Source organism: Triticum urartu, chromosome 1A, assembly GCF_056163025.1.
Source record: "Triticum urartu cultivar PI428250 chromosome 1A, HENAU_Tu73, whole genome shotgun sequence".
NCBI classification, from domain to species: Eukaryota; Viridiplantae; Streptophyta; class Magnoliopsida; order Poales; family Poaceae; genus Triticum; species Triticum urartu.
The window spans coordinates 543,972,670-543,993,391 of NC_141873.1; the positions used below are offsets into that span (position 1 = coordinate 543,972,670).

The 20,722-nt window shown below is 49.2% G+C and overlaps 2 protein-coding genes and 1 pseudogene across 4 annotated transcripts; all 3 read left to right on the forward strand.

The window, feature by feature from the left end:
- The first annotated feature begins 3,154 nt into the window (after window positions 1–3,154).
- On the forward strand, window positions 3,155–6,159 carry LOC125538182 (chromatin remodeling protein DDM1-like; annotated as a pseudogene). The gene is made up of 5 exons (XR_015609258.1): window positions 3,155–3,327; window positions 3,697–4,031; window positions 4,102–4,287; window positions 4,376–4,551; window positions 5,249–6,159. The product of XR_015609258.1 is annotated as a chromatin remodeling protein DDM1-like (transcript).
- A 3,370-nt stretch (window positions 6,160–9,529) lies between these two features.
- LOC125527738 (LEAF RUST 10 DISEASE-RESISTANCE LOCUS RECEPTOR-LIKE PROTEIN KINASE-like 1.2) lies at window positions 9,530–14,170 on the forward strand. 2 transcript variants are annotated; one of them, XM_048692254.2, is made up of 3 exons: window positions 9,530–10,531; window positions 12,670–12,708; window positions 12,827–14,170. In XM_048692254.2, the coding sequence occupies exons 1-3, from the start codon at window positions 9,688–9,690 to the stop codon at window positions 14,005–14,007; spliced, it is 2,064 nt and encodes a 687-aa protein (XP_048548211.1). In that variant the 5' UTR covers window positions 9,530–9,687; the 3' UTR covers window positions 14,008–14,170. The 2 variants fall into 2 exon arrangements, with proteins under 2 accessions (XP_048548211.1, XP_048548219.2); XM_048692262.2 differs by lacking the exon at window positions 9,530–10,531 and adding an exon at window positions 10,538–11,935.
- Window positions 14,171–19,976: 5,806 nt separating this feature from the next.
- Window positions 19,977–20,512, forward strand: LOC125533079 (large ribosomal subunit protein eL33w-like). The gene is made up of 3 exons (XM_048696861.1): window positions 19,977–20,044; window positions 20,146–20,374; window positions 20,471–20,512. Exons 1-3 carry the CDS (start codon window positions 19,977–19,979, stop codon window positions 20,510–20,512), a joined length of 339 nt encoding a protein of 112 aa, XP_048552818.1.
- The last annotated feature ends 210 nt before the right edge of the window (window positions 20,513–20,722 follow it).

The window sequence follows — 20,722 nt, forward strand, 5'->3', positions numbered from 1 at the left end:
AGGAACCAATATGAGCGTCCAGGTTCCGCTATTGGTTATTGAACGGAGATGTGTCTCGGTCATGTCTACATAGTTCTCAAACCCGTAGGGTCCGCACACTTAACGTTCGATGACGATTTGTATTATGAGTTGTGTTTTGGTGACTGAAGTTTGTTCGGAGTTCCGGATGAGATCACGGACATGACGAGGAGTCTCAAAATGGTCGAGAGGTAAAGATTGATATATTGGAAGGTTATATACTGACACCGGAATGGTTCCGAAGAGGTTCGAGGATTTTTCGGAGTACCGGGAGGTTACCGGAACCCCCCGGGAAAGTTAATGGGCCTCATGGGCCATAGTGGAGAGACGGAGGAAGGCCACAATAGGTGGCGCATGCCTCCCCCTGCCCAATCCGAATTGGAAAAGGGGTGGGGGCACGGCCCCCCTTTCCTTCTCCCTCTCCCCTCTTTCCCCTTTCCCCTCTCCGTTGGAAGGAAGGGGCCGAATCCTACTAGGAATGGAGTCCTAGTAGGACTCCCCCCCCCTTGGTGCGCCTCCTCCTGGCTGGCCACCTCCTCCCCCTCTCCTTTATATACGGGGGCGGGGGGCACCCCAAAGGCACATCAATTGTTCTCTTAGCCATGTGCGGTGCCCCCTCCACAGTTTACTCCTCCGGTCATAGCGTCGTAGTGCTTAGGCGAAGCCCTGCGCGGATCACATCACCAACTCTGTCACCACGCCGTCGTGCTGACGGAACTCTTCCTCGACCCTCTGCTGGATCAAGAGTTCGAGGGACGTCATCGAGCTGAAGGTGTGTTGAACACGGAGGTGCCGTACGATCGGTACTTGGATCGGTTGGATCATGAAGACGTTCGACTACATCAACCGCGTTAACCTAACGCTTCCGCTTTCGGTCTACGAGGGTACGTGGACACACTCTCCCCTCTCGTTGCTATGCATCTCCTAGATAGATCTTGTGTGAAGTTAGGAAATTTTTTGAAATTGCATCCTACGTTCCCCAACAGGATCATTCCAGCCGGCATGGCGGCAGCAATGTATGGGGGGGGGGGGAAGCTGAGCGATGGCGGTGAGCGCCCACGCATCACTTGCGAGGTCAGGAGAGCCTCATGCTTACCTGCGCGAGGACATCCTCTTGCTATTGGTTGCTCAAGGAACCGCCGGGGACCTCATCGGCCGTGGGAGGCTGAATGAGCGGAGGTAACCTCGCAGAAACTCGAAACGATCGAGAGTCCAGTTGGGAGGGATGGAGAGAAGACACCGCGGGGCTTCCGGATCCAGGCTGTATGGAGGTAGTCGAGGCCGGAGGGAGGAGATCAGGCCGGTGGCGCCTCGCGCGCGCCTGACACGCCCCTCCTTGCAAGAGCTATTTTGACATATTGTAGCTTGTGGCTTTTTTTGCGAAATTTGTAGCATGTTGCTGCACTAATGAAACAGGATGAAAACCTCATTTGAAGGTTTTTCAAAATTCTAACAAAAATATGTTATGTTGGAGACGTGAGGTTATATAAAATATGTGAAATTTGATATTGAGACCCATATTTATTTGCATTTTTATGCCTCCCAACGAATTTGATTTTGAACGTGAAACTTTACAAGTTTGTAGAACACCATCTCTTCAACATACCGTATTTTTTTTTCCAAAATTTTAATATTCTTGGTAACATACTGTTCACTTGATTTTAGTTGGTCTCCATCGTAACTTGGATTTCACCTGATTTTATTTGTCGTTTTTTGAAAGATCTAGCTTTTGCCGGTTTCACTGATTTAGCAGAAAGCATGCCGAAAACAAGTGATGATCAAGTGATCATGGATAGTACATGGAAAAAATGAAAGAGGAAAAGAAAAAAGGAACTACTAAGCCTCTATCTCGTAGGCAGATCCCCAAAAAGGGGCTCTAAGTTCTTTGCACCCGCGAGCTTCCACTGCTCAATGTTTCTTCTAATTGCTGAAATGACAACCAACATGTTTGGGATCTTTTCCCTGAAAACACACTCATTTCTTTCCTTCCGTATTTCCCAGGCGATCATCAGGATCATGGTCCTGATGCCCTTATTGTCCGAGTGAGAGGCCCTTCTGACAATGGATATCGAAGCTTTTGTGGGGCTAGAGTGATCCCTTCCAGATGGGAGCAGAGAAGAGCAGCCAATACAGGTCGCAACCTCCTGCCAAATCCTCAAGGAGAAGGGATGGCTCCATAGCAAGTGCATCGAGCACTCAGAAGTTTCCAAGGCACGCTGACCAGAAATAACCATTGGGCGAACCTCTCCTCTGAAGCCGGTCATTGCACCATAGCCGCTCATGGTGCAAAAGCCAGGTGGAAATTTTGATTTTACCTGGCGCCCAAGAGCCTTCCAGATCAAAGATTTCATACCAGCTGGCACGGCCGCTTCAAATTGCATTTTATAAGCTGAGCTCGCTTGCGAAGGATAAGGACGATGAGTGGCGGCGCGGCCACGAGTAGCAGAAGAAGAAGTACATCGACCTCGTCAGCTCCGACGAGGAGGACTGGCCGACGACTGAGCCCCTCCACTGCGTCGGCCTCGTCGCCGCGGGCTTGTCCATTTTGGTAGCCGCCGCGAGCCCGCAGACCCCTCCCCCCCTTCTAGTAGTAGAATGTACTCCCTCTGTCCCACAATATAACAGCGTTTTTTACACTACGCCAGTGTAAAACAAAATGCTCTTATATTATGGGACGGAGGGAGTAGTATATATGTAGTATGTATGATCTATGTAGTATGTTGTGATGAACTATGAATAATCAATGTGGTTACAATTTCTCCCGCGAAAGCTTTTTTAAAATTATACAATTTCATATACGGGATCTATTCTGCAGCGCACGATTTTGCCCCGCAAAATAGATCTTCCTCAAACTATAAATGCGTTATGTGGGTCGGCATTATACAGGGTCTGCTAGAGTTGCTCTTATCGAGGAATTCCCTTGATCGGTGTCTTCAAACTCGGAGAGTCTAAGGGAAAACAGAATTCGGTCTCCCTTAAGGGGGAAACATAGAATTGTCCAACTGAAGCACCACATCTGGACGACTTGTAAAAAAAATACTTGTTTTTTTCATGGACTGTCATGGGCTCAAATTTAAGGGTCAGTTATAGTACGCACGGGCCTATGCTCCAGTTAATGGGAAAGGCCCAAAGCATTGGCTGGAGAGCGAGCGAGGGGGGAAGGCGCGCAAATTCTCTCGTTCTCCCGCCTGAAACTCCCTCTCTTTTTTCGACCACCCACCGATTCCCCATCGGCCGCCCCTCTTTTTTCCGTCTCGTAGTTTCTCCAGCGATTATTTCGCTCACCGCAAACGGACATCAAAATTCAAGGTATGGTCTTCGCAGCCTGGATTTATCGGAATAGATACCAGAAATTTCGTCGGGATCTTTGTTGAAGAAACCATGTGTAGATCCTTGCCCATCCAGTTCAATTTGTGCTAGATTTCCTTTCCTGTACCCAACGTGTTCAGATCTGCTAGTGTGCTCGTCGGGTATACAATTTTTAGCCCTTCTTCAGTTCTTCTGTGGTATGGTATGGGGATGGTCGCTGATTCATGAGCTGATTTATTGGGGGGAAAAGGCCCGTGGTTAGATCTCTAGACGGACGAGGTTATTTCGCCTTTTCTTGGTGCGATTTGTTGTATTTTTGTAGCTTCTTGAATTCCTCTGACAATTTTTATCCCCTTTTTGTCTGTGAAGATGGCAGAATCTGCAGCACTTGCTTCTGATCCTAAGAGGCTAATCAGAAAGTTGGATGGGATCCTGGCACTGACAGAGCAAATCCCTACAAGATCTACCGCTGACTACGCTACCCTGACAGAAGAAGAGATATGGGACGAGTGTCTCGAGTGGCTAACATCGATGTGGCCACATCGGCTAAATGTTATACTAGGGGATCAAATGGGAGCTGGGGGTGTAATCCCAACACTTGTGTTTCTTGACCGTCTCAAAGAGAATGGCCAGCATGGTCCATACCTGATAGTTTCTTCTCTGGACAAGGACAACGGCATTGGAGACTGGTTGAGACAGATAAGGTAAAGTTTCTAAGTTTACACTGCATTTCACTGTTAGTTCATATCTTACATGGGGATTACATGGTTTCAGGCTTTTTCCATCTATGAAGGAACTGCTGTACTTTGGAAACCAACAGGGTCGCGCAACAATGAGGAAACAGTTTGCGCGAAAGCTGTTGGCCCTGATTTCCCGATCATACTGACCACATATAATATGGTCATGGTAGAAAAGCAATGGCTTGCTCAGTATGACTGGAAATATGTTGTTGTCGACGAGGTGATGGAAAAACACTTATATCAATAATAATCATTTTATCCCTTATCCCTTTTGTATTTACATGTCATTTCCATGCTTCTTTTTCCAGGGCTATCAACTCAAGAAAAGAGAACACGAAGTATTGGAGGCGGTAAAGCGCCAGCCAATGGATCATAAGCTCCTTTTGATAAGGGAGCCTTTCCAAAATAACCTAGCAGAGCTGTGGTCGCTATTGAACTTTGCTCTGCTTAATGCATTCTCATCTCGTGAGGAATTTGATTCGTGGTATGATTTGCTATTTAACACTCAAAGTCCTTCAAAGTTATGAACAGTCTATATATGCTATTCTATATCTCATTCATGTTCTTCATGAGCTAGAAGCACTCCCTGTGCCCAAATTGCTGTTGTGATGCTAAACTGCATTTCTTGATTATACTTACAGTTACCTGAATTTTCTGATGGAATGTTACCTATCTTCCAGAATCGTTTACTGCGCATGGCATTGGCCTTATAACTGTTATATTGGTATATGAATTTAATAGAATTGACATGCCGATTGTTGTTCCAGCCCAAACATCTATCAGGATTTGTAAAGGTAGAATGGTCCTAAGAAGCACATAATGTCATCAGAACATTGTAAACGTATCTGTTAAACTAGGGGAAAACAAATTTTCTTACTATCAGTTATCTGCCATAAGCTCATAATTCAGTGATTTTTCTATTTAAATACTACTCTTGGAACATATTCTTCTGCAGTTGTATGTAAAAACTACAGTGCTGCTACTAAATTGTCTATCAAATATTATCATATATTTAATACTTTGTATTTTGTTTAACTGTATTATATATTTTTATGTTATGTTTGCTGAGAAACATACTTACAAATCAAGTAAGATTCATATATTTCTAACAATTAAGCTACTTGTTAAATATTCTGTGTATTACTTTTTTTGGCCTCGGCTGACAACCACCTACTTTAAAGGTTTGATAAATCTGGGAAAGAAGGTGAGGAACAACAAATTGAAGAGGAAAGAAGGGCCCTTCTTTCGAAGCTTCATGCCATTTTGCGCCCATTCCTTCTAAGGGACATGAAGGGGGCTGTCCAAAACAGGGTTCCACAAAACAAAGGTGCCACATGCTACAAGACTAAAGTTGTTCAGAACTCGGATGCAATTAGCATCACATGCTCCGGTGACAACGCGACAAAAGAAGGCGCAAAGACTGATGGTGAGAGTTGTCAAGAGGTATCAGCAGAGGTTGTTGGTGAAACTGATGGTGAAGGTAGTCCTAACACGCAAATCGGTCAATTGGGCCTGGAAGTGAAAGTTAATAAGGTCATTAAGAGGCCGAGAACAAACGATGCACCTATCTCACCAGTAGGCGAAAGCAATCCAGCTGTGCATGTGCAAGTGCCAAATTCAAGTTCCCCTGAAATAATCTTCGAGGCACTCAAAAACATACCTGACTTAGCCCGTAGCGATATTCTGAGAGCCTACAGTGCTCTTACCCGTGATGATCGCCGATTTGAGTCTCTCATGGCACTCCCGATGGACATGAGAAAGGATTGGCTGCTCATGGAGATTGGAAACAACTAGTGCTTGCTCTGTCGCTCCAGCAGTATGAATGCGCCTGCATGTTTAGATGTTATCTGATGGAATTCATGCTCCTGATGCTCCCTCCCTGATTAGTTAAGTCTCACTTAGTGTTGGAACCATGTGATGCCTGCCATGGCCCAGGAGCAATGCTGTATATATGCAGTTATTCATATGATATCCTTAACTAGTACTAGTATGAAGTCTCCTTTCTCAACTGCAGTGCCATTTACTTGTGACTCCTGAGAACATGCATTTGATACTGAGTGTTAAATTGTCGCAAAGAATTAAATCAGATGCATTTACTTGTTTCTGCTAGTATAGGTGAACCATGCAGGTTATTTCCTGCTCCTACTTTGTTGAACTTTAGTTTTGGCGCTTCTCCAAGACTCGGACTCTCGGGCTTAACACTGACGAAACTCGCGAATCTACAGTGTTTCCTTAGCTAGGAGCACGATCTGAAACACTAGAATGATGGTCTACCGTGGACTCGTGAATTTAATTACTCGAGGTTCACCGACGAATATCCGCGGGCGTAGCTAGTCGATAGGTGGCAAAGTCAGTCTGGTGATCCATATGCATCATCTGCACATAGGATCCGGGGATCTGAATGTCCCGCTCCACTTGGCAAAGAAAAGAATCGTCTTCCCTTCTTAGATTAGACGAGGAAACGTGCTTAGTATTTCCATGAAAGTCGTTCGATGATGTCAACAACTGTCGAAAGGGAAATGGACATGGACAGGCAGCCGTCACCTTTGGCCTTTAATTGGGTCATATGACATCGTGGGCCTACCTGACAGGGATTCTTTCCTTAGTGGTGCGTCGTTAGTAAAGCTTGTTTGGTCTATAGGCTTCCATCTCAACGCAGCAATTTTATTGCAACCCATAAGCTTGAAAAAGCAGTGGCCAAGAAGTCGTTAATGTAGACCACAAGATGTCGGCAGTCACGATCGAGAAAGATCGCTATCCTAAAGAGTTGGTAACGAGGATGGCCAGAAGATAAACCTAACTATGGCCAAACAGAAGCGGGGGCACAAACCTCGCAAGTTTCCCGATGAAGCCCCATCTGGTCGAGCTTCATCGGATGAAGAAGGAATCAAAGAAAAAAAACAGGCCGCAACATCATTCCCTCCATAGGGCGATAGCAATCACCTTAGACAAAAATGAGGCCCAAGATTTTATCCTAATTGAACCTCCACACACCTTGTGCCAATGTCAAAAAGGATCCAGGAACGAGGACATGACCCTTGTTGTTGATGGTGTCATCGTCTCACCACAGCTAGAGTAATTGACAAAAAACTACCACATTTCACGTTACTGTCCCACAAAACTACCACATTTTGAAAACTGACCAAAAACTCCAAATTAGTACTAATTTTGTGAAAAAAAAACTACCAGGTCGAGTTAAAGACAGATTTAACCGGTTTAAACGCGATTCTAACAGATTTGGCCCACCGGTCAGGACGGCGACCACGCTAACGGCTAACGGCGCTCGCCTGCCGCCCGTTAGCGACCGCGGGGCGGTGTCCAGGAGCAGCGCGCGGAGGTCGTCGGTGCCGGTGTGGGAGAGGTCGATGTCGTAGACGTCGTACCCGAGGAACCTCGCCATCGCAGCGACGAACGTGGACTTGCCCGTGCCGGGCGGGCCGTAGAGCAGGTAGCTCCGGCGCTAGACACGGCCCAGGCGGTGGTAGTAGGAGCGACCCTTGAGGAAGCTCTCCAGGTCGGCGGGTCTTGAGCTCCGGGTCCATGGCGACCGTGTCAAGCGTGGCCGGGTGGGTGAAGGGGGTCGATGCCAGCGCGGCGCGAGGCGCTGGTGTTGGCGTAGAGCCGCAGCTCGCGGCGGCGCAACTCCATCTCATCGGCGATGGACTTGATGTGCTGCAGGTAGGGGCGCAACACGCGTGTGCGCTCATGGCGGCGCACACGGAGGGCCAGGCGCTCCCCGCCGTTGGTCCACACGAGGCGCGCGCCGAGGAAGGCGTCGTGCGTGGTGTGGCCCGGGCCGAGCTGGAGAGAGAAGTCGTTGCTCTTGCTGGCGGAGGAGAGCACGCAGGCGGCGTCCGCGTCCTCGAGCGACGGCAGCGACGCCACGTAGGCCGCCGCCTTGCGGAAGAGCGGGTTCACGGCCCCGTCGCCGCCGCCGGCGACGAAGCGCGGCACCTCGTAGTACTGGTACGCCTGCGCCCACTCGTCCGCCCACCCCACAGCCGGCGGGCCGCGTGCGCCGCCGACTTGTACGACCGGGTCCGACCGACGGCTAACGGGCGGCAGGCGAGCGCCGTTAGCCGTTAGCGCGGCCGCTGTCCTGACCAGTGGGCCAGCTCTGTCAGAAAGGCGTTTAAACCGGTTAAATCTATCTTCAACTCGATTCGGTAGTTTTTTGTCACGAAATCAGCACTAATCTGCAGTTTTTGGTCAGTTTCAAAATGTGATAGTTCTACGGGACGGTAACGTGAAATGTGATAGTTTTCGTCAATTACTCCCACCGCTAGCTAGACACTTAGAGTCAACCCTGCTTAAAGTTAAGGTGAAAAGAGACTCCAGAGACAACCTAGGCGGGGTTCCAAAACCTCGCCGGCTTCAGAAATATTGTAGTACTTATAATGAAAAGTTCATGGAAAACACGTTTAAGAGCTTTAAAAATTTCTCACAAAAATATGTTTTGTTATAAAACGTGATGTCATATAAGCAGATGAAATTTGATATTAGCATGATTTTCATAATAACTTGAGATTGACGAAACCACCATAGACATCTTCATAGTCGATGAGAACGTCTTCTCCCAATGAATGAGCATCACTGAAAACGTTGAAATAAATTTAAAGAATTGCGAGCACCGGTGCAAAAGACTTGAACCCTGGTGGGCTCGTTCCACCACAAGAAACCTAACCACCTCAACTAAGCTCAGTTCTTTCACTTGATTTTCATTGGTCACCATGGTAACATGATTTTCACCGTATATTTTCTCATATTTTACTATTTATAGTTTTTCTCACATTCTTTCTCCAACGAGCGTGCATGTGAAGTCACAATACTCACGTCATGGGTCGGTTGATCGTTTCTTCCACCCCGTGTGGATCAGAGAGGTGAATGAACTCCACCTGCAAGTTTTCAGAAATGAGGGTGGAGTATGCAGGTTATTTCCTACTTTGTTGATGTTTCATTTGGCGCTTCTCCAGGACGTGGACTCTAGGACTTGACCGGCCGAAACTCGCGAACCCCTGTGTTTTCCTTAGCTAGGAGCACAACCTGAGACACTAACAATGGACTCTCGTGGTTGTGGAATCGACAGCTTAATAATTAACTAAATAGCTACTCCAAAGTTCACGTCGTCTATCCGTGGGCGATGGCGTATGCCGGATGTAAACGTGTGCAAGGAAATGGCGTTAACTTTTGTTTGTTTTCACTGACGATCCAACGTGTTCATTTTTGTTTCTCTCCCTGAACAAAGAAAGAACATTCTGTTCTTTGATTATTAGACAGGGAAAACGTGCTTATTAAAGGTGTTCGACAATGTTAAAAATGTGATACGTAACAACTTTAGACGAGAAAAGGCTACCGGAGACCCACCCGCCCCATGTAACCAATCAAGCCTCGCCACGTACGCGCCCGCCCACCATTTCCCGGCCTCCACCAACCTTCGGCGAACTAGCCCATCGTCCCCGCAGGTCAAAGTCTCTCTCTCGCGCGCGCGAGCGGCCGCCACCAATCCAAACGACAGAGCAGAACAAATGTATCCAGCCGATCGAGCGTGTACCTACCGCTACCTGCGTGCCGTGCCAGCGTGCTGCTAGGCTGCTAGCTTCCTCGACCAATCGGTATCGCCATGCCGCTCCTCATCCTCCTCTGTGTCCTGCTACTGGCCGCCGGGCTCGAGCTCGCCCGCGGCTACCCGACGGCCGGCGCCGGCGACGCCCGCGCCTACAACTCAAGCATGTGCCAGGGGTCCTTCGCGTGCGGGGGGCTCAACATCCACTACCCGTTTTACCTCTCCAACGAGTCCATGGTCGTCGACGGCGTGTCCCAGTCCTACTGCGGCTACCCCGGCATGGCCGTGCGCTGCGACGACAGCCGCGCCAACGCCACCGCCACGCTCCGGCTCGCCGGAGGCACCAACTACACCGTCCTCGGCATCGACTACGACAACCACACCATCACGCTCGCCGACGCCGACGTCTCCAACGGCGTCTGCCCCATGGTCCGCCACAACGTCAACATCCCTCGCGAGGCCTGGCTCAACTTCACGCCCACCGGCAACAGCACCATCTCCTTCTTCCTCGACTGCAACTTCACCACAAACGTCACCGTCGCCCCTCTGCCGCCGCCTGAGCTCGTCCCGATCAACTGTACCGGCTTCGAGCGAGGGCGCGGGTCGTCGTTCCTCGCCACGCAGCTCGGCGCGCCGGACGGGAACTGGGCACGGGCGTGCAAAGAGGTGTACGTGGCGCCCGTGCAGACCGGCGAGTGGCTGACGAGCCCGGAGTACCGCGGGCGGCTCGGGAGCGGCGGGTACGGCGACGTGCTGCGTCGCGGGTTCCGGCTCAGCTGGGACCCCAGCGCCGGGCCGTGCTTCAAGTGCGAGCTGTCCGGTGGGCGGTGCAGCTACGACCAGCCCGGCGGGTTCCTCGGCTGCCTCTGCTCCGACGGCCGCGTGCGCAACATGGACTGCGGTAAGATTCAGAACCCTCTGTGTTTTTGGTCTGCACGAGTCATGGTTACTTTCAGCAGCAGAGCAATCTGCTTGCATTTCGGTACTATCTGGTGGAATGGAACACAACCCCTCCGGCGGCGGAGCTGACCGCCGGTCATCGTTGGCGGGCGGTGGCCGTCACCAGTTTCTTTCCCTTCTAGACCCAGTCTTGACGCGTGCCACGGGACCAAAACTGGATTCCGACGGGTGACGCCGGGCGAACCAGTCCGCTGCCTCCACGAGATGCGCCCGAAACGTTTGACTTCAACCTCGGCTCCGCCATGAATTTCGTCTGGTCGAGCCGTCAAGGCGGGAGGAAGACGAACCGGCCCGTAAAATACCCCGTCCTGCTGACCCCCGACAACGCCACGTCCTTGTTTCCAGAACACCAGTCACTGTACTCGGCCGTCCTCCCTTGACCTGTCACCATGGACCAATGGACCATGACCGTTGCAGAGGAATGCATGGCCATCTTAAGCACCAGAACACTACAAACTCTGCTGGCACATACTACATTCCGTTTGTGCACACACATTGCTCGTCATGTTGCGTCTAGCGCGGGAAGCAGTCGACCAAATGCGTTGCCTGCATTCCGTGCGGCTCCTCGTCGGCCTGCTGATCCTCCCGTCGGCGCCGCGAGCCGTGCCGCAGCCACCGCCCGACCCCGGTGCCTACTTCCGGTATACCAACTGCACGCCGACGCCATACCAGTGCGCGCCACTCGCGTTCGATGTCAACTACCCATTCGCCGTCGACGGCGTGGCCCGGCCGGACTACTGCTCCTCCCCGGGCCACCGCCTCTTGTGCGTGAACAGCACGCTGACGATCAGCATGAACTCCGGCGGGTCATTCCAGGTCACGGGCATCGACCTCGGCAACCAGGTGCTCACCGTGATCGACCAGAGCCTGGCCCACGAGTCGGCGTGCCCGCACGTGTACCGCGACACGACAATCGACGCCGCCATGTTCGAGTACACGGACCGGGACCGGTTCCTGACGGCCTACGTGAACTGCACCAGCGCAAGCTCGACGTTGCCGCCGGTGTACGATGCCTTCGCCTGCGTCGCCGGGGGGCGGTCGTACTACAGGCTGGATAACGGCACGTCGGCGCCGGAGGACGTGCTGAGCCTGGGGGTGGTGTGCAGCTCGACTTTGGTCGTCCCGTACGACTCGGCCATGGCGGATGCGCTGGCCGCCGGGAACGCTACCCTCGGGGATGCCGTCCAGGGCGGGTTCTCGGTGCGGTGGAAGGCCGGCGCCGGGTGGTGCGGCGAGTGCCAGGCCTCTGGAGGGCGCTGCGGGCACGACAGCAGAGCGCAGGACGATCACACGTGTTTCTGCCCCGGCGGTCAGGCTATCGGGTCGTGTCCTTCGTCAGGTTCAGGTACCTCGTGATTGATCTGAGGAGTATAACTGGTTGGTCAACGATCTTCTATTCATCCAAAATGTTCTGGTCAGCCAAATTCAGGGACATGTGGTATTGGTTTACGATTACTTGCGCAAGTCTAAGCAACCGTAAGATGTCCTAATTCCTGACTAATCTGTTTACTGGTCATGGAAGACTTCTCTTCTTCGACGCTGACACTTCATCCACAAGTACGGAGTATGTATGAATCTTTGACTATAGTAAATCAGGACGAAGTAGGTAGGATGATGACATAGGCACAAACGAGGTAGTACTATGAACTAGACCGTTTCCTGAAATCCTCCACATTTAGCATATTCTCTACTTCATATGTTTCGTCAAAATTTGGTTTCATAATATCCACACGTTGTTTAAATTTAGGACCCTCATAAGTGTCACATGTGTGGTTCGAACACATGGCAACTCCGAGCATTTTTTATGGCAAATTTAGTGACGCACTGACGCGATAATGGCAACTTTAGTTGTTAAGAATGACAAAAAAACGGATGGCAACTTTCAACTTTTTTAGTGACAATTTTAATTGTAAAAATGTCAGGACCAGATTACCTCGTGCCACACACGTGTGACACTTTTCATTTAGGTAAATCTAAGCCGTGCCTGACTAGAGTTAGAACTTATAACTAGTCTGTTCCTTCTTCCTTGCTTTCCTTCCGTCATAGAATGAATTTTGACATTGATTCTTGATCTTGCAGGGCCAAAGAAAGCGAGCAAAAAGACAATAATAGCAGTAGGTAAGTACCAAAATCCATCATCCACACGGACCAATTCAAATATTTTTCCTCCGTCTGTTATTACAAATTCAAGCATCAATCTACATGTTCTAATCGCCATTTGTAATTACAACCCCAGGATCCTCCGCAGCAGCTCTCGTTCTGTTCGTGCTTCTGGTAGTGGTGTTGTTCCTGTACATCCGCAAGAGGAGGCAGTACAAGATGACCTCGTCGTCGAGGCTCCTCAAGTACAGTAACTCCGGCGGGACACCCCGCTCCAGAGGCGGCAGCGACTTGGAGTCCAGCAGCGTCCACAACCTGCAGACGCACCACTTCGCCTACGAGGAGCTGGAGGAGGCCACCGGCGGCTTCAGCGACACCCGCGAGCTCGGCGACGGCGGCTTCGGCACCGTATACAAAGGCCAACTCCGGGACGGGCGCGTGGTGGCGGTGAAGCGGCTGTACAACAACGGCTCCCGGCACGTGGAGCAGTTCCTGAACGAGGCGGCCATCCTGTCGCGGCTACGCCACCCGAACCTCGTCACCTTCTACGGCTGCACGTCCAGCCGCAGCCGGGAGCTGCTGCTGGTGTACGAGTACGTGCCCAACGGCACCGTGGCCGACCACCTGCAGGGCCACCGCGCCGTGGAACGGGCGCTGCCGTGGCCGCTCCGCCTCAACGTCGCCGTCGAGGCCGCCGCCGCGCTCGCCTACCTCCACGCCATCGACCCGCCCGTGGTGCACCGCGACGTCAAGACCACCAACATCCTCCTCGACGCCGACTTCCACGTCAAGGTCGCCGACTTCGGCCTCTCCCGCCTCTTCCCGCTCGACGGCGCCACGCACGTGTCCACGGCGCCGCAGGGCACCCCGGGGTACGTGGACCCGGAGTACCACCAGTGCTACCAGCTCACCGACCGCAGCGACGTGTACAGCTTCGGCGTCGTGCTCGCCGAGCTCATCTCGTCCAAGCCCGCCGTCGACGTCACCCGGGATCGCGACGAGATCAACCTGGCCGCCATGGCCGTGGGCATGATCCAGCGGTCGGAGTTGGACCAGCTGGTGGACGCCGAGCTTGGGTATGGCTCTGACGAGGCCACGACGAGGGCGGTGACGATGGTGGCGGAGCTGGCGTTCCGGTGCCTGCAGCAGAACAGCGAGATGCGGCCGCCGATCAGGGAGGTGCTCGACGGTCTCAGGGGCATACAAGAGGGCGGCACCAAGGAGACGAAATACGACGTCGTCGTCATCCCCCGCTCCCCGAACACCGTGCACGCTCCTTGGGATAGCATGAGCACCACCCCGAGCATCAGCCAGTAGTGTACGTTGGAATCAATGGTCGGAGCTTCACACCGTGCACGCTCCTTGGGACAGCATGAGCACTACGCCGAGCGTTAGCCTGTAGCGCGTATGGACGGATCTTCAAAATGTCACCTCCCCTCCTCAGCAAAGATGAATGTAAATAGAAATATCGGTTGTGTTATACTAGGAGCGAAAACTTGTAACTCGTCCTAGTGTGTTGTTTCAGTTTGCATTTGTCCCCTATAAAAGCACAAGGCAGATCAAAATCATCACCTGAACCGTCTGATTACAAAATCTAAAGGTTCAAAACCTTTCAATGTTAAACACCAACGACGTTGAGCACACCCCGGCTCGTTAAGCACTCAGGTCCAACACTAACTAGTAAAATGTCCGTGTATTGTGTATTGCCACTGGCTTTTGAACTCGTTTTCTGGTTGCATCGCCTTCCAACGATATCATCTTGGGACCCTTGTCAATGGATTTTTTATTTAGGGTCCACATAATCCACCTTCATCTCTCTCATAGTTAAATTATACATTCAGAGTTTTTTGTTCGAACTACAAAGCAAAAGAAGATAAACCAAAATACAAGTAAACCAAGCCAGTGCACAGATGGTTATTGCATCTTCAGTTTCCTTGCCCAACTCCTCGACCCGTCCCGCGCATCGCCTCCAGGGGCGACACGGGCGGAGCCCTAGATCCAACTGACATCAGGCCTCCCCCGTCTCCTACCTCCCCTCGCCGTCGCCGGAGGAGGTCGTCAGACTAAGTCCATGCGGCGGACGGCGGCGGCGGGGCGTTTCGCTGCGCAGCAGCGTGTTCATCGGTGGTGGGAGGCTCTCGTTTTCCCCGGCTCGGCGGCGCAGCCGCAGCGGCATCCTACGCGGATCTCACGCTCAAGCTTCCGGCAGGCCAAGGCGGGTGAGGAGGGGTGGCGGCCCTCCTACCCCTGATCGTGGGCGTCGTGGCGGCCTCGATGTCCCAACGGCTCCGGCGGCCCTGCGGCTGTGGCGTCCCGGTGGTTGGCTTCTCCGCGGACGCCCCATGTGCAGCGACGGCAGCTCCCAGTGTGCAACGGCGCCGGCTCTCGACGCAGTCTCGCGCTTTCGGATCCGGCCGGCGCGGGTGCGGAGGGGTGGCGGTCGTCCTGCCCCTGCTCGTGGGTGAGGTGCTCTCGTCTGCGTGGTAGCTGCATGCTGGTTGCTGCCCTTTGGCTGCCTGAGATGGGGGAATTCGGATCTGGCAGGCGGCCAAATCTGGCTTGCCGGTGCTGCTCTGGCTGCCGGTGAGGAGTGGTTTGTGGTTTCTCTACGATGTTGCTGGCGTGGTATCTTCATGGAGATGGGTGAGCCAGTGGAGGTGCTATGCGTGGGGGTGTCGGTGGTGATGGGTGCTCCAAGCGAAATTTTGCCAGGTTCTTGCCGGCCGGCGGCATCGGCGTCCGTGGGCGTCGTTTCACCTTCTTGGAGGCGCCGTCGTGGAGCCTCGTGTCCGCCACCCTCGGACCTTGCTCTTTGGGTGAAAGCCTAAGGCCCGGCTGGGTCAGGTGACGGCTTCGTCATTGTCGCTTCCCCCTTGGGGGTGTTGCCTTGAAGAGTTTTGGATCCCATTTGCGTGCTCCATGGGCTGGACGCTCGCGACATTCACTACAAGAAATATGTCAACTAGTGACCTTCTGTCAGTGACCCTAAAAGAATTGGTCATAGATCTATGACCATTTGAGACCAATTGGTCAAAAGCTGTTCGGGAGGCTCCAAACCCTAAACCATTGCGACCATTTTGATCAGAAAGGTCGTAATTTCCTTACACGAAATGGTCATAAAGCAAACAGTGCTAGTCCGCTGTCTTATTTCTAGTTGTTAATGACCAATATAGATGGTCATAGCCTTGTAAATTGTGGTGGGTTGCGATGACTAGGCGCCATCTCATCAGTTTTGCCTATGTGTCATGTCCATATGTCAATTTTTGCCCTAGGTTGTGAAGCAACCTATATTTCTGTTATTCCAAAAATTCCCAAAAAATTCTCATAAATTGATTGGATCATAACTTCATCAAATATGTCAAAAACCTTCCTTTCCTAGTTCAAAAATAATTCAACAATATTCATTTTCCTATTCTGTTCAAAGCAGCACTTTGTGAAGAAAGTACCACTTTGGCATGTCCAAATAGTATACATTTTCTACAGTGCTTTCCTATGTCCAAATAACCATCCTACACCAAATGCCAGCTCAATCCATTCATTATTTTGAGCCCAGCTTCAACATTCGTATTTATGTCCAGTGTGGTACTTTGCAAAGCAAGTACCACCTAGGCTCCTCCTTTTGAGCTGAAAATTTGTGAAGACGGTCTTCTTAGTAACTGATCATCCTTAGCCAAAACTCAGGCCCATTAGCCACGTACATTTCCCGTACCACTAATCAAACACTTGACTGCTAATTCATGTTTGAGCATCGATCGGTCTCCTCGTGAGAATCTTATGTTGTAATTTTCTTCCTAGCACCTACCTGGGGAGTGCCCAACTCACTAGACATGCCTAGGCCGCCCAGAACACATGGCAACGCCACGGCCACGCGGTGACCACGCGGCGGGCATGCGAGTTTACGCGCTCTAGAGTTGCGGCCATCGGCCACCGCCCAAACCTCGACGTATCGCCACCAAACCATGTATTTATGATTAAATAGGTAATTATGTAACTAGAAATGATTTTTGGAAAAAATAAATAGCAAACTATGAGGCAGCTGCAGTTCAAATTTGACCCGCTTTCAACTGAATCGGCGGAAATTTGTCTTTTTCACGAGAGGTGGATCAAAACTTTTTACACACAACCATTTTATCAATTGTGCATTAAATATGTCCTAGTATTTTAGAAAATTGATTTGGTCCAATTTTGCAACAATTATTTGCGAGGTCCTTCACAAAAAAACCTCCTTTTGGGCACTCGAAAAATGGAAAATGGTTTTTTCGTCTCAAGAAAATGAAAACTTCCTTATGCAATATTGTTTGCCATTCCAAGATGCACCCTTGTGCACAATATGAGATCATTTGAACAAACTATGCCTTGAATGTGGCCATAGGATTGATCATTTGGCTTGAAAGCCATGAATCTTCACGCATGATAACTCATTTCTGATAACACTTTTTTTAAAAAGAATTGCTGTATTACAAGTTTATTATTGTTCCTGGTAACTTGGTCATATATAATGACACAATGCGTAGGTTTTCCAATTTTTTGGTTTTTTTTGAAATTTTTATGCCCGTTTCAAAATGCGGTCAAAACGACGGAATGACCGTTCCTAGCTAGTGGTTGAATCTTGGATTTTTTTGGTGTTTCTCTGATTAAAATTACACAATGCGTAGGTTTTCCAATTTTTTTGTTTTTTTTGAAATTTTTATGCCCGTTTCAAAATGCGGTCAAAACGACGGAATGACCGTTCCTAGCTAGTGGTTGAATCTTGGATTTTTTTTGGTGTTTCTCTGATTAAATAGATACTTATGTACCTATAAATGATTTTCGAAAAAAATAAAGAGCAAACTACAAGGCAACTACAGTTCAAATTTGACCCACTTCCAGCTAAATCGGCGGAAGTTTGTCTTTTTCACCAGAGGTGGATCAAAACCTTTTACACCCTACCATTTGGTCAATTGTGCATTAAATATGGCCTAGTATTTTATAAAATTGATTTGGTCCAATTTTGCAACAATTATTTGGGAGGTCCTTCACAAAAAAACCTCATTTTGGGCACTCGAAAAATGGAAAACGTTTTTTTTGTCCAAAAAAAATGAAAACTTTCTTAGGCAACATTGTTTGCCATTCCAGTATGCACCCTTGTGCACAATATGAGATCATTTGAACAAAATATGCCATGAATGTGGTCATAGGATTGATCATTTGGCTTGAAGCCATCAATCTTCACGCATGATAGCTCATTTCTGATAACATTTTTTTAAAGAATTGCCGTATTACAAGTTTATTATTTTTCCTGGTAACTTGGTCATATATAATGACACAATGCGAAGGTTTTCCAATTTTTTGATTTTTTTGAATTTTTATGCCCGTTTCAAAATGCGGTCAAAACAGCGGGAATGACTGTTGCTAGCTAGTGGTTGAATCTTGGAATTTTTTTGGTGTTTCTCTGATTGAATAGATACTTATGTACCTAGAAATGATTTTTAGAAAAAATAAAGAGCAAACTACAAGGCAGCTACAGTACAAATTTAACCCACTTCCAACTGAATCGGCAGAAGATGGTCTTTTTCACCAGAGGTGGATCAAAACTTTTTACACCCAACCATTTGGTCAATTATGCGTTAAATATGGCCTAGTATTTTATAAAATTGATTTGGTCCAATTTTGCAACAATTATTTGGGAGGTCCTTCACAAAAAACCTCCTTTTGGGCACTCGAAAAATGGAAAATGTTTTTTTGTCCAAAGAAAATGAAAACTTCCTTAGGCAACATTATTTGCCATTCCAATATGCACCCTTGTGCACAATATGAGATCATTTGAACCAACTATGCCATGAATGTGGCCATAGGATTGATCATTTGGCTTGAAAGCCATGAATCTTCACGCATGATAGCTCATTTCTGATAACACTTTTTTAAAAGAATTATCGTATTACAAGTTTATTATTTTTCCTGGTAACTTGGTCATATATAATGACACAATGCGAAGGTTTTCCAATTTTTTGTTTTTTTTGAATTTTTATGCCCGTTTCAAAATGCGGTCAAAACGGCGGGAATGACCGTTCCTAGCTAGTGGTTGAATCTTGGATTTTTTTTTGGTGTTTCTCTGATTAAATAGATACTTATGTACCTAGAAATGATTTTTGGAAAAAATAAAGAGCAAACTACAAGGCATCTACAGTTCAAATTTGACCCACTTCCAGCTGAATCGGTGGAAGTTTGTCTTTTTCACCAGAGGTGGATCAAAACTTTTTACACCCAACCATTTGGTAAATTGTGCATTAAACATGGCCTAATATTTTATAAAATTGATTTGGTCCAATTTTGCAACAATTATTTGGTAGGTCCTTAAAAAAACCTCATTTTGGGCACTCAAAAAATGGAAAATGATTTTTTCATCCAAAGAAAATGAAAACTTCCTTAGGCAACATTGTTTGCTATTCCAAATGCACCCTTTTACGCAATATGAGATCATTTTTTGAATTTTTCATGTGAAAAAGTAGAAAAAAAGAATGCTCAGGGATTCCTTTTTGAAACATAAATTGTCTTTTTGATGAGAGGTGAATCAAAAGCATTTTACATTTTAAGATTTGGTCAAGTGTACATAAAATGTTGTCTTATAGTTTTGGAAAATGGTGTGGTGCCATTTTGAAAGAAAAATTTGGTATATTCTTCACAAAAAAAGAATTTTGTCACTCCGAAAATAGAAAATGTTTTTCCCCTAAAAACTCATTTCTCATAACACCTTTTTAAAGATATTTGTCTTATTCCAATTTCAAGTTTGTTAGTTTTCCTAAAAAAACTAGGTCACATTTTCTGACACAATGAGAATGTTTTTATTTTTTTGAATTCTCATGTCATAAATCTGTTTACATGATTCAACATCTTATTTTTAATTGATTAAGACCAATTTAGATGGTCATAACGTGTACTGGGCTCTGATTGGTCCATGAGCATCGCGGATCGTGCCTTCAGCGCCGTCGGATGCTCCTCTCCAGATCCAGATCCGACGGCAGCCCTTTCTCCCTCACCCCCCTCTTTGTCTGAAAAAAAGGAAACTCCCTCCCGCACGTGAACCCTAGCGTCGTCTCCCAACCCCTCTCCAGATCCAGATTCGCCACCCCTCTCCCTCTCCCCTCCCCGCCTCGCCTTCCCTCTCCCTCTTCCCTCGCCGCCTCGCCTCCCCTCGCCGCCGCACCGCCCATTGCCTCCCGCACCCCCCCCCCCCGCCTGACATTCTCCCCCCTCCCCTCCCCTCCCGTGTCCCCATCCCATCAAAACCCTAAGCGGCGGCAGCCGCCATGGTGAAGGGACGCACGGGGCAGCGCGTTAGGCTCTACGTCCGGGGCACCATCCTCGGCTTCAAGAGGTGAGCAACCCGTTCTTGGCCATGCTCTCGCCGGATCTGGCAATTCATTTCATGGTGAGATTGGGCGGCGCGCTGATGGCGATGTGGGGGTTGATCTGCAGGTCGAAGTCGAACCAGTACGAGAGCACGTCGCTGGCGCAGGTCGAGGGGGTGAACACCAAGGAGGACATGGCGTGGTACGCCGGGAAGCGCCTGGCGTACGTGTACAAGGCCAAGACAAAGAGCAACGGCACCCACTACCGCTGCCTCTGGGGCAAGATCACCCGCTCGCATGGTAACTCCGGCGTCGTCCGCGCCCAATTCAAGTCCAACCTCCCCGCCGAGTCCATGGTCAGTGCCTGCCCGCCCTTAGTTTTTGATCCACTGCTTGCTTTATTGATGGTGCTTTTTTTGCTGAGGTTGTTTGTTGCTTTGCGTTGTGTGCAGGGGCGCAAGGTCAGAGTGTTCATGTACCCGAGCAGCATCTAAAGTTAGAATCTGCTGCACTATCGCTGATGATGTTTGTTTAAGGTTGTTGCTTTGCTCTGTGTGATTTTACTCTAGTATGTGTGTTGCATTTTGTCGTGCGCCTTGAGAATGACTAGGATTTATGTTATAGAATTCCAAGTGTAGTCGCAATATATAACATGCCTAAAGTATATGGACTTGTGTAGTGTGTCCATCGAGAGATTGATGATG